The 13,058-nt window shown below is 48.6% G+C and overlaps 2 protein-coding genes across 4 annotated transcripts in view; one reads left to right on the forward strand and one right to left on the reverse strand.

Moving 5' to 3' along the window:
* The first annotated feature begins 5,284 nt into the window (after window positions 1-5,284).
* The window catches only part of LOC122392436 (flap endonuclease 1-like), a 33,211-nt gene continuing 25,437 nt past the window's right edge, over window positions 5,285-13,058 (forward strand). The window contains exons 1-2 of one of the 2 annotated variants that reach the window (XM_043387262.1): window positions 5,285-5,553; window positions 5,909-6,001. In XM_043387262.1, coding sequence (XP_043243197.1) covers window positions 5,920-6,001 — 82 coding nt within the window. In that variant the 5' untranslated portion in view covers window positions 5,285-5,553; window positions 5,909-5,919. Of the gene's footprint in view, window positions 5,554-5,903; window positions 6,002-13,058 lie in introns of both variants that reach the window. The other variant, XM_043387260.1, reaches the window with a different exon arrangement.
* LOC122392437 lies at window positions 8,742-10,478 on the reverse strand. 2 transcript variants are annotated; one of them, XM_043387264.1, is made up of 2 exons: window positions 10,373-10,478; window positions 8,742-9,933 (listed from the first exon to the last, which is right to left on the reverse strand). In XM_043387264.1, exon 2 carries the CDS (start codon window positions 9,918-9,920, stop codon window positions 9,351-9,353), a length of 570 nt encoding a protein of 189 aa, XP_043243199.1. In that variant the 5' UTR covers window positions 9,921-9,933; window positions 10,373-10,478; the 3' UTR covers window positions 8,742-9,350. The 2 variants fall into 2 exon arrangements, with proteins under 2 accessions (XP_043243199.1, XP_043243198.1); XM_043387263.1 differs by having other exon boundaries at window positions 8,742-9,936; window positions 10,373-10,473.

The following is a 13,058-nucleotide window of genomic DNA, read 5'->3' on the forward strand; positions in this document are numbered from 1 at the left end:
GCTAGGGGAGCGGCTGCAGGCTGGCGTAGCGCGTGCGGCCTTACGGTGGTTGGGTGAACGTGCCACCTTCTGCTGTGGGGTGGGTGGGGTGGGGGAGGTCCTCCTTGACCCCGTGCCGGCCCCGCCACCTGTGCTGCGCCATCTTTGGGCTGGCGACGGTGTGGAAGCGCGTACCTTCCGTCAGTTTTCCAGGCATCTGAAGTCTGAACTCGGCGCTGGCCCTGTCGTCGATGTCTGCGCGTGAGCCGTGACGGGTGCCACAGCCTGCTGGCACCGGCGGGTACGTGCCGTGTATATGTGGTGCGGACTGCGGGACCGACTTGAACCACTCGAAGCCAACGGAAACCAGCCACCCTCATTCGCTCAGATTTATGTGAACGACCCACGAGCCGAAATACTGATGCCGAGGACCACGCACGTATTGTGGCATCACATAGAGAACACCTATTACATCCGGGAACGACTCCGAACGGCCATTTTCGGGAAATTTACCGTCCGCGGTGAATATTCCTGGGAATATGCTCTGAACGTATCAACCGAATTTGATGTTAGTGCCGGACCCGTGGACTCAGAACTGCGTCACTAATGCCTGTTCATAAATGTAGCGCGGCGTGAGCCATCCATGGACTGCGTGTTTCTTTTTTTCAACCAAAGGTAGGCACTATACCTGAAGATGCTTCTTTGTAACCAAACCAAACAAAAACTAACAACCTAACCTAACCTAACTTGACCTAACCTACAGCCTACAAACCTACAACACGCCAAAAATTTCAGCCGCCGGCGGGATTCGAACCTTCGGTCCTCTGAGCACGGGGCGAGTGCGCTAACCAACCACTACACCTCGCAGACAGCTGGCCGGATAAAGGTGTTGTAAGTCACTTGACAATGACGCACTGGGATATACTCCGTATAGCACCTTTCTTTGATTGGAAAAAAGAATTACGCCCGTGGACTAGCCTCTTCAACTCCGTAGCAGTGTCTCCCAATCTGCGGAAAGTTCAGCTGGTCGCATGATAACCGTGGCGAAGTTTTCTGGCTCTGTTTCAACGGCTCCTTCATATTCCCTTCATATCAGCATAAGCCAGATTTAGGCTAACTTGCAATTAAACGATCAAAAATGTTAGCTTAAGTTTCGTTAGGGTAAATTAAACGGTGTTTTATTTGGTTAGGCTAAGCCCGAAAAACGGGTATGTATGTTTTGAAGGTATGGATAAGTTCTAAAAATCCGGTTCTCCTTATCTGGGCCATTAACTCCATACGGTCCAGGAAAGCTGGCACACTACCTTTAACGCTCGCCGGCACAGGCCATTTTGCGTCATTCGACGGCACAATTTAAGGGGGGGGGGGGGTACGACACCCCCTCGCGTTTGGCCCCTGATTGAGCTAGAGCTTCGCGGAAAAACGAGCGTGTTGCCCGTCACGAGAGGAAGCCGATGATATCCAATTTTAAGATCCTAGGTCATCGGGTGACCTTCCAGGTCAGGTCAATGACCCGAAAAATCGGGAAAATCGGGACCTGTTAGAAAATCGTTAAGTGTGGCTGCTATGGAGTTCTCCGGGGTGCTGATCACGAATATCGTGTTAGTTTTGATCAGAGATGATGTCTTTAAGCATTTAGACCAGGTCGGGTCAGGTCAGGTCAGGTCAACCGGTAGGGGTTGTGACGGGTATTCGTAATACGTGTCAACCGCCTCTGACAGCTTCGTAACATGTTACGAAGGCACCAAAACTACTTCGTAGATGTTCAAATGGTTGCTAAATTCGAAATCAGAACCAAAAACTAGCCTAGAAACATGTAAAACTCGAAAAAGTGAACCGAGGTCACCAAAGGTCAATGACCTGACCTAGCTTTCAGGTGACCTTGACATCCACCCTAATGCATGGGAGCAACACCAAATCACATGTTTGAACGTTTGAAACCAGGAAAAGCTTGCAAACGCGCGGCTAATGCGAGCCGACATACGCCGAATCGCGATTCCGGCCAAACATGGTCTCGGAAAGTAGGTCACAGGTCAAAGGTCATTTGGGTCAGGGTCATGAAATTTTCAGGGTAGGTGTACAATTGATCATTGCGAGGGTACTGAATGTTTCGTCGCGATCGGCCGCTTTTTACGCGAGTTATTCGCGAAAAAACCTTAGGGGGGTTGCACCCCCCCCCCCCTGTGCCGGCGAGGGTTTAAGTGATTTTAGGCGCAAATTAGTAATGAAGCAGTTTCCGGAAAAAAGAAGAATGGCAGCGTTTCCAGCGTTTCCGGAAAGTTTCCGGAAAGGAACTTGTTTACAACCGTGACCCTCAAAATCGTATTCAAGGCCAAACTTGCGGGGAAGGCCAGCTGACAAGTGTACGCCCCCGTGACGTCACGGGTAATGTTAAACAGTCGGGCGCCCGGCACATAGGAAAGCTCGGGATGACAGCCCCCGCTTGGGCCGGAATGTTTCATTCAGGACCTCGGGCTTTGTTGAATTTTCCGCCCTCGACCTTCGGTCTCGTGCGGAAAACTCAACAAAGCCCTCGGTCCTGAATGAAACATTTTACCGGCCCCGTGTGATATTATATAATATCAGCCCCCTAAGGCTGGAACACAGCTTTCATGCTTGCGATTCGCCTTTCGCTTCCTCTCATTGCAATACATGTCCGTATTTTTCGCTCCCAAATCGCAACTTAAAGCGCTGCGGGTTGTGAGCGAAAAATATGCCGTATATTGCAATGAAATGAGCGAAACTGCGGTTTGCCCGAGTAAAAGCTGTGTTTCAGCCTCTGAGGTATTTTTGCATACCTCTTGGGACCCACCGGTCTTTGAGACCCCCATGTTGGCCCCTACGCCGACACAGGTCCCTCAAGGCCCATGCCCATCTCTGATGGCCCACACTGGATTTAAGAACCCCAGACTGGCCTGATAGGGCTCATCACCAGCGCAGGCTCTTTGAGGACACACACAGGACTCTGATCGCCACATCGACCGTGTTAGGCCTTCACTTCAAACCTGAGCGTCTCCCATCGATTTCTTTAGGGTCCGCGTTGGGCTCCAACGGCCCTTCCGGAGGCCCCCGAGTACCCGAGTCGGTGCCTAAGGGCCATTGGTACATCTAACCAGCGTAGCCTTTTTCTGACCTTGCCTATCCGAGTCCATGAAAAAAATCATAACACCCAGCCGTCCGGAGTCCGCACGTCCTAGGTCGCCGCTGCGAGGCATCTGTGCTAGTCGCCTCGGCCCAAGCGAAACGCGGCATTTTTGATGTTATATTGACTGCAGTCAACGAATGTGCAAAACGTAGGTCTAAATGTTGTTTGCAGGACAACTTCCCATCAATATTTTCCCAAGTTCCCGTCAATATTTTTTCAACTTCCCGCCAAAGAGCTGATTTTTTTTTTACCATTTGCTCTGTTTAGTAACACTACTGCCTATTGCACTACCTGGAGCCCCCTGACCCCCCCCCCCCCCTGAGATAGCTGGTCTCGATTTCAGGGGGGTCCTGACCCCCCAACACCCCCCCGGATCTCCACCTATGTGCCGGACCCACATAATCGCATTTGTCATGTAAAATGGATCATAAAACATGTATCACACGACACGTTCATATTGTAACCCCCAGTGACCTGACCTTTGTGACCTGACCTGGTACCTATCAGTGACCTCAGATAGCAAAGTACATGTTTGACGAACAATGTACCATCGATGGTTTTCAATAACTTACCAATTCACTCAATTTCACAACACATTTCTTGAAATGCCTGTGAACGTTGAAAATCCGACCTTTGACCTGACCTGTGACGTCATCGGTTTGACCTAGGTCAATGAAATTTGGTCACAAGGTAAGTTCCCGGGTGGGGCTATCTAACACCGTTTGAATTTTGAAAATCGGCCGGTAAATTGCCGAGATCTTAGGGGGGGGGGGGCCGAAACGCCCTTCCCCCCCTCTACGGGTGGTAGGGTCCGCCGATAGCCCTACGGGGCGCGGGTTCAGGATATTTTGTCCACTATCCATCTTTCGAAGCATTTTCTACTGTGATGGTCTTCAAAACTTACATTTGTGCTTACATAAAAAAGAAGAAATGGAGCACATGTGATTGTACAGTGAACACATACCGAGAACCCACTGTCAAAAAGTTTTAGCCCGACATCTACGAAAATGGCAAAGTTAGCCGATTTTACTTTTTGCGGTAGTCACTAGTCAAGTGACATTATCAATGCCTCCAAATGCACTTATCGGTACCTTTTCGACATGGTACACCCTCAAAGCTCGCAATGAGCCTTCGCTCGGGTGCCGCTCCCTACCCAGTACCCCCCCCCCCCGCTTCACCGGGCCATGGCTGGATTTCTGCACCCATACCCACAATGTTCCAGGCGTTCCTACGCCCATGCTACTGGGGCCGAGGCCCTGGTTTGCGTTTGGCCGGGGCCCGCTCCTGCACTGCATCTTGGCCTCATCTCCAGTGGCGAATAACAGATCTGTACTCATCAGAGCCACTATAAAAGTGACAGGAATCAGGATTGCTGGGCTGGGCACTGGGCAGGCGTTCGATGTCTCTCGGACAACGAAAATTCTACGTCGTTCGGCCAATTAGTGATGTAAATTACAGAAAATCGGAATACCGATACCAAACTAAATACCAACCAAAACCATCAGGAAATACCGAAACCGAACCAACTTGAGAAAATGAGGAAAATACCAACTTTTTACCGATTTTTCAACCTTGTATACATTAGCAAGGGCTCATAATACCAACAAAATACCAAAAACAATCGGATTGAAATACCAAATCGGTACCAACTTGGTATCGGTTTGGTATCGGTATACCAAAAAGTTGGTATCCGATTGACATCACTACGGCCAATCACGTTCCATAACCGCAGCCGAGCCCCCGCTGACCTTTAGCGGGATTGGCCGGACGACGTAGAATCTTGGTCGCCCGAGAGACATCGAAGTTCGAACGCGGGGTGAGGTTGGGTTGGTGGAACTATAGTAGGGGAGAAGCTGATGCCTGCATACCTGAGAAAGCTTTACTTCCATTCTGAAGGTGCGATGCATGCTTTTTAATGAAAATAGCTGATTCCGATTAATAAAGTCACCGCTTAATGAATCCAAAACACCTTCTCACCAAGGTGGATTTATTGGGGATACCACTGTGTAGTCCCGTTCGATGTCTCTCGGGCAATGGGGGCTGCGGTCATGAATTTGTAATTTAGACGAAGGTGTTTACAGGGAAATCTCTTCAATTGCTTTGCTACCAAATCCTAGAAGAGCTACCATATTACCAGCAAAGCGCGCCAAAACTTACGCGTGGCGCGCATATGTTGTCATAGAGTTCAGTGGTTGTCAGTGTTGTTTGTGTTTATTATAGGTATCTTGGTTTGTCACTCGCGTCGATGATTTTTTGTTAGTGTTGGCTGTGGTGTTATTGGTGTTATTACCTTTTTTGCTGTGCGATTAGTATCGTGTGATAACTTCAGTTTGGCGAGGAAGACTGAACTGCAATATTTCAAGATCACTTATATCAGTCCTATATCAAGGCTATATCAGGTTATATAGCCTTGTATCAATATCGACAAGGTAAGAGATGAGTCATTAATTTCCTGACAAAGGTCAAAGTCCAGCTCAAGCTTGGATTCCAATTCAAATTCAAATTCGAATTAGGTCGATATTGATATGACGATTGGCATTGTTTTATCCTGTTGTGCGATTTTATCTATTATCTATGCGATTTTACCTGTATTTTGAAATAGCTCTCGTCACCCTTAGAAGAAAATTACCAACATCAAATGACTGAGCAGTGGCTTGGAAAGTCGCCCTTTGCCATTGCAGCCTCACGTTTCGGTTTGTCCAAATCTGCTACTAATTGCAAAGCTTCTTCTCAACCTTTGTCCTTATTAAGCTTACATCTTGACATTGTGATTATTCCGGACAGGTGTTGGCAACATGGGAATCCTTGGACTTTCAAAGTTGATTGCGGACATTGCTCCATCTGCCATCAAGGAAAATGAAATGAAGAACTTCTTTGGTGAGTGAGAAGAGGATGACTATCTGTCACAGTCTTCTTAATATGCTGCCAGGCTTTTGACCTTGCAACGGATTGATGATGTTGACATGTGCAAAATGTGGAGCTTGTACGGCCCTCCAGGTATTATGTGGCTGGTTGCCAACATCACAATAATTGATCTGCATTGATGAACACGTCTAATGGCTGTTGAAAACCACTGCCGAGATGTGTGCACAAACCCTCTTCTCATTTGTATTGATGCTTACCGAAGAGATAGGATACGGGGGTAAGGGAGCAAACTACCCGAGACGAGAGGGGTAGCTCGTAGTGGCTACCCCCTCTCGTCATTTGTTCTGCGACATGTTGGTCATATCTTCTCTTGAACTGGTTGATGTTGTCGCTGGATACCACATGTTCTGGTAAACCGTTCCACATGTCGACCACTCTTGCTGTAAAGAACTTGTTGCGCTTTAGTGTTCGATGTCTTGGTTTGACGAGCTTCATCTGGTGTCCTCTAGTTCCCAGGTACCTGTCATCCAGCTTGAGGAATGTGCCATTGAGTCATTTTACAGGAGTGTCTCTGTCATTTGAAGTTATTACACCAAAAGCACATAGGCTAACCAACCACTCTTTTGCTGGAGGGCTGTACAAAGTCAAGAGTAATGCTATTTGTGTTACATTTTTCATATGGTAGGTACTGTATAATGACAACTCTAAATGGCAACCATCATTTCATGTTTATGCTTGCAGGATTGGCATTCATCTCATCTAGTCCAATGGATATTTTCCACATGTCATGTCATGCAAACATTTTTTATGGCAAGAAAAGCCACATTTATCCATGAAAAGCATACTCCTTTGAATTGTCGGCATGCAGTAGAGCTTAAAACTAATGATTGCACACACCCCTGCGTTAAGTGCCATGGCTCGTGCTTTTCCAAAGTTTCAGCACTTCTGCGCCCATCCAAGCCCTCGTAGGAGTAGACTGGCTGCCCGACTCTCTGATAGGTGGCGTTGGAGAGGATCGCGTATGTTGTAGGTGGCGCCACCATACCGTTGCTTCCATCGTGATAGCCTTGATGAGGCGATGGGTGGAGAGGGAGACTTCCATTTCGCGTCTAGCTAGACGCGTCTAAGTCTAAGATGCGTCTAGCTGGACGGCGGCTGCGTCTATCTGGCGACAGCTACCTTTAGACGCGTCTAGCTTGGAAGTCTCCGTCCAACAGTTAGACGCCAAGATAGACGCCACTTGGACGTGTGCTCAATTAAACACCAGTTGGACGCCAGTGGAAGTCTCCAGACTCCACCCAATGTGTATTTTACAGTGTATCCTTCACTTGAACATTTGTGTATTTTCATCACGAAAACAGTCAGCATTTTTAACCGCTTTGGATCAGGGTTGGCATTTTTGCCGGCAAAAACTAGTTCATGCCATTTGCCGGCTTAAACCGGTTTTAACCGGCAAAAAGTGGCAAAAACTGGCAAAAACCAAAAACCATCGCAATGATATGCCTCGACATGGATTTGAACATGAAACATTTTAAGGAGAATTCGGTGAAAGCTTTATGCTTTCAAACAGGAGTGACATTGACCGTTGAAGTGTTCTATAACTCCAAAACACTTTCATGGGCCTTCCATAAGGAACCAGTAAGACGCCTTTTGGGGTTGACAAATGAGCCAGTGCAAGAGTGAGTCCTGCACAATCAGAAGTGCGAAGGGGTATCTGCCACTGATATGCCACTGATACTTTCTATCCCTGTTTTCCTGTATGTGATGGTGTCGACACAAGGTTAACTTAGATACCACCCATGCTGTGCGCCATTAAATGCTAATCACATATTTAAATGTTTCATTTGTAAAATCTGCTGTGATCAAGTAGGTACTGAAATACGGTCTTACTGCTTTCGCCAGGCTGCGGCAATACTCTTTTGATCGAGGGAAAGTTAGGGTTGTCTGATTTTTTAATATCTTCTTTTCTATAAGGGTTAAAGCCGATCTTTTTGGCAACGTGACTGGACCAACGGTTGACAAAATGCTAACACAGAGGTACCCCCACGGAGGCCTAAAGTCGGGGTAGTCAGTAATTCCATCAATTATCCTTCACTTGTCAGATAAGCCCCAACGAATTCAGTTTCTCCAACCCAATTCGAGACGGCACCGCGCTGACCAAAGGAGCCTGTTTGTAGTCTATTGTAGTCTATCACTGAGAACGGAATGCCAGCGCGGGAGTTTTTACTTTTTAGTCGACGTAGGGTCACCCAACGGCCTCGAGATGCCATGAAATCGAATCCATGCGAGCTCAATAACCAGGATCGTCGACTAGTTTCTGGGTTCGGGCTGCCGTGATCACACATTGTTGATGAGAAGAACTAACCCTCTCAGGTTCGTTAAGCGACCCCTTTTATTTTTAACTACAATATTTCATGCCTTGGAATGTTGACTAGTAGACAACTTTTTTGTACGCTCTTATATCCATACCTATGTCCACTGGAATATTTGCCTGAAATGTTCAAGAATAATGCTCTTTATTTAGATAGCGACGCTTATGCGTATTGCCAAGATTCAACTAGGTTTTACTGTGCTGCACATACTTTGCATTACATTGCTGATCTATACTAATGTGTACCGCTTTGTTAAGCCCTTGAAAAGTGATGAATTTAGTTATTGAGCTCTCCGACATGTTTTGCTAGGGGTTCGTCTTTGTGCTAGCAGTTATGTTCTGTTGCTGGATATTTTTTTTCCATCACCAAAAAGATGCATATCAGCGTATGTACATTCATTTATTTACAATGATTGCACTGGTTATTTACAAAAAGAAAAACACGTATCACAGCATTCGCATGCATGACTACCCCACACTACACATGATTTGTATCACTGAGCGGCTCGACGTGGCAGTATAAACATTTGCAGCTAACGCTAGCGCGATGCCCGACACTTACACACACATCATCATCATTGTCATCAATCGCTCGTCAAGCTGGAGTGTTTAAAGACCGTGGTATGCTGTTTGTCTCGCGTCCGGCGCGGTCCCTGTCGAAAAAACTACACTTCCGCGTAACTTTGTGTCCGAGCTATGGGATGTGAGACCACAGAACGGGGCCGAAACCGACCGCTGGATCCGGGGGGCTCAGGAATTCGTGGATGTGCTCAAATGTCTACGAACAATGACCAATGAGCTGTAAGAGATTTTTGATGGTGGAAAGTTGACTATGACGGGGTCATGCGGCAGGTTTTCTGCACGCTCTCTCTCTCTGCGATGCAGCGAGCGGTATTGAGATTCAGTGTGCATGGCGCGGCGACCGTGGTGCCTGGCCGCGGCCGCTCCTGACTGGCGCCCCTCACTGGTGGGTGCTCACGGGCACACCGCTCACGCCTCACGAATCACCCTGTACGCTCCCATCTTGCCCTCCGGCGCGGCACGCAGCGCGCGGCAGTGTGAGAGCACCGCCGCGTACGCGTACCACACGAACACAATCACGATGATTCCGACCGGCACCAGCGGCACCAGCACTGCCCAGCTGAACTCGACCGTGTCGGCCGGGTGGACGGCCGGCGCCACCACGCGCACCAGGTGGATCACTCCTCCCAGCCACGAGAGCGACAGGCACACCAGGAAGATGCCGTACCAGGTCAGCCAGGCGGCCTGCAGCTCCCAGCGGCGCCGGCGCACGCCCACCATCAGCAGGCAGCAGGCGAGCGCGTTCAGTGCGCACACGAAGCACGCGCAGAGCACGGCCGTGCGGACGCCGACCGTCAGCTCCGGGTCCAGGTGGTAGTGGCCGCCGTGCGTGACGCCCAGGTAGACGAAGCCGGCCAGGATGGCGGCGATGTTGACCGCGAAGTAGATGGCGCCGATGATGAAGGAGAAGGTGCTGGCCGGCACGCACAGACACCAGTGGTGTGTCGGCGGCTCCAGCACGGTCACAGTCTGGGTCATGGTGACGACGGGTCTGCTGGAGGAAGGACGACAGTCAGCGGCGGCCCGGGCGGAGCGGCGGACACGTGTTACCAGATAATGGGACATGACACGTGCTACCAAATAGCCGGGCATGACACCGTGTTGTCACATGGCTGGACGTGTAATGAGCTCTCTGGATCCGGCTTCCGAAGCGCTACAGGTACAAATACGTTTTTTAAGCACATCATCTGCAAGCACAGCCGTAAGTTGAGTGGATTAAATGTAAATTTAAACTCATTAAATAAAAAGCAATATGCGTTAAAGTAAGTTGTGCAATTCAGCTAACTTACTCTCACGCTGGCAGCTTTGTCGTCTTCAAGGTAGTATATGATCGCTACTGTAATAAAAAGTAAACGGCTGCCGTTCATATCGCACAATTAACCACAACCTAATCCACTCCAAATCGCCAGCTAGCCATCCCTGTTGCTCACCTTCACTCAGTTTCCGATCTGCACAGCTCTCCCGTTCCTCCTTTGTGCTCTGTCGGCGCGGAGCGGACGTGCGATCGTCGCGAGCGGCGGGGGTCGATTCTGGCGGCCGGATGCGGCCGGCGCGTTATATAGAGGGGCGCGCCGCCGCCGCCGCCGCCGCCGCCGCCGCCGTGGCTGACGTAACAGGCAGCGCCTGAGTCACCGCGGCGCCGCTCAAACCGCGAGGAGCGCGAACTCTGAACAGCTGCTGAGGCTCGAGCTGCGTGAAGCTGTTTGAGGCTTTCACGCACAGATCAAGATGCAAATGCGTATGAGTTTGCGTGTGAAGATCTGAGGCTGTCGGGGATGGTCGTCTTGAAGGGAACAGCGAAGGTGTTGCGAGCAAGCGCGTTGTATGAACACTGGTGGATCCAAACTAGACCTTTCGGGCCATTGTTCCGCCTTGGATCCCCCGCAGCTGCCGAACATGAGTGATATCCTACTAGCCTTTGGAAATTGGAGAAACTTCTTGGAGAGTAGGTATGTCAGAGGCTTAGCGTGCAATACCATGTTTTTGGATCCGTCAGTAGTTGAAGTTGGAGTTGTGCTACTGTTTTTGCGGGGACTTCAATTAGCCTGTTGATTTGGCCTGCGCCAATCACGACACCACTGCACAAACAATTAAAACTATATCGATTCCCCGCATCGACAAATCATTGGGAACAATGTTGCAATGTATCGTTGGCTCCCCGATTGGTTGATTGTGGTCGCAGCGCTCCAAATCACCCGGAATGATTGATATGTAATTGCATACTGAACAAAGTCGTAAATTATGTGCTGACCATCGGCTGTCTGTTCTGTTCGATCCCACCGATACCAACCGTCCCTCCAAGTAGTAGCCAAGGTCTCAATTACCACTGCCAATTGCCTGTAATCGCTGTGCGCTAGTCGTTATATTGGGGCTGAATGGCTTTGTGCTGAGTTTAGCTAGTAAAAAGCTGCCGTGACAGGCATTAAAAAATTGTTTAGCACTATCCATTTAATTTGGCTATTTTAACAGCTTCTTCACCTTTCGTAAACCTTAGAAATCGCTTCCAAATCTGCTCACGAATTGTTCTATTTCCATCCATTTCCGATCGGTATGATGGACTCCAGGCTCTATTCGGAGGCGTTGTTCGGTCTATTCCTGGACGCTGGAACTCTGACCGCGTAAACTGCGAGATATTCCAGCGGACGCGGGGGCCATCACGAGCCTTTGTGGGGGCGTTCCCAGAGAGCCTGCTTAGAGGAAACGTGACTTGACTGGTTTGGGTGGGAGGGGAGAGCCGCTGGCGCTAACTCACCTAGTCTTTGGTGTTTGGGTTACTGATTTCTTATGCTGTTCTTGCAATTCCATCTAGGATGACATGTCTTTGCTTCACCCAGTGTTGAAAATTTGGTTTTGCTTCCATCCTGATATCCGAGCGCTGCGACTGTTGCCACGTTGTCGAAGCGTTGTTCGTTTTGCAGCGATGTATTTCCAGTAGACTTCGTTGGCGCTTTGTGGCCGAATCGAACAAATTTCACACGCAGCCATGTATCACTAGATCCAGACTCTGTAATCACATACCATTTTGTCGATTGCCAGCGGACATTTTTCGACCCGATGATTGAAATAGATTGATCTGTGGCTATAGATAATTCTGACGGTAGAATGGTGAGGCCGGTGGTCTCCCGTGGCAGGGCCCTTTGTTTAATTCGCTGGGAAGTGAACCTTGTATGGACACTGCAATTTACAGTATGATTCAATGGAAGAGGCGTACATCACATATGCGTACTAGACCTAAGAACTTTGTAAATTTAATTCAGTTCACTTTTAGTTTTGCCCACTTCTTACTACCGTTCCTCTGCTACCGTGCAGGGCCTTTCCTTCTTGTCCTGTATCGCTGCTCTTCATTGCATCATTCGCACGTGGAAACGGCCGGCACAAAAAGCGCTCTCCCCGTGCACCCATTACCACGTGTGCGTTCGGCGCTGCTGCCGTCCATCTCTGCTGACGCACATTGCTCCAACAGACGGTAAATAACTTTTGAAAATACCTATCTCCAATTTTAGTGTTTTCTGAACCAAAATTTTGCGAGGAATCCGATGGTGTGGTCCCTGAAATCTGAAAAATTTCCATTTTGGAGATAGCACCTATTTTTTGAAAAGTAAATATTCGTCATGCACAAAAGTCAAATAAATTGAAAATATAATGAGTGAATATTTATACTAACACTAGAATGTATCGAACATGAATTAGTGATATATTTTAGCTGAGATGATACTATATCTGCTCATACATGTACATGAATTAGTACATTAACCCTCGTCGGCCGAGAAGGGGTGGGGCGGATGCCGCCTCATAGGGGTTTTTCGCGATAGCTCAAAACACGCTGAGGGAAAACAGCTGAAACTTGGCATACCTAATATTTTATTCAAGCTGGATCTTTTGACACCAACTGCGTTTTCAGGTCAGGTCAGGTCACTGACCTATGACGTCATAAATGAACCTCTGCACGGTCCTCAGAAGTTGCAACTTTGCAACGCCCTCAGTGCCAGAGGAACTTTCACAGGAAGATGAAACTTACAGGACGTAGTATCCTTTAGAGGTCTCACAAATTATATATCTCAGATTTTTCCCAAATGTCACATGAGGTCAGTTCGGTCACGTGACCTCACCATAATA

This window comes from Amphibalanus amphitrite, unplaced genomic scaffold (genome assembly GCF_019059575.1).
Source record: "Amphibalanus amphitrite isolate SeventyFive unplaced genomic scaffold, NRLGWU_Aamphi_draft 000486F_arrow, whole genome shotgun sequence".
Lineage (NCBI taxonomy): Eukaryota > Metazoa > Arthropoda > Thecostraca > Balanomorpha > Balanidae > Amphibalanus > Amphibalanus amphitrite.

Bases quoted from the DNA above. Each gene is read 5' to 3' on its own strand.
- LOC122392437 (XM_043387264.1), bottom strand. From the start codon at position 9,920: ATGACCCAGACTGTGACCGTGCTGGAGCCGCCGACACACCACTGGTGT.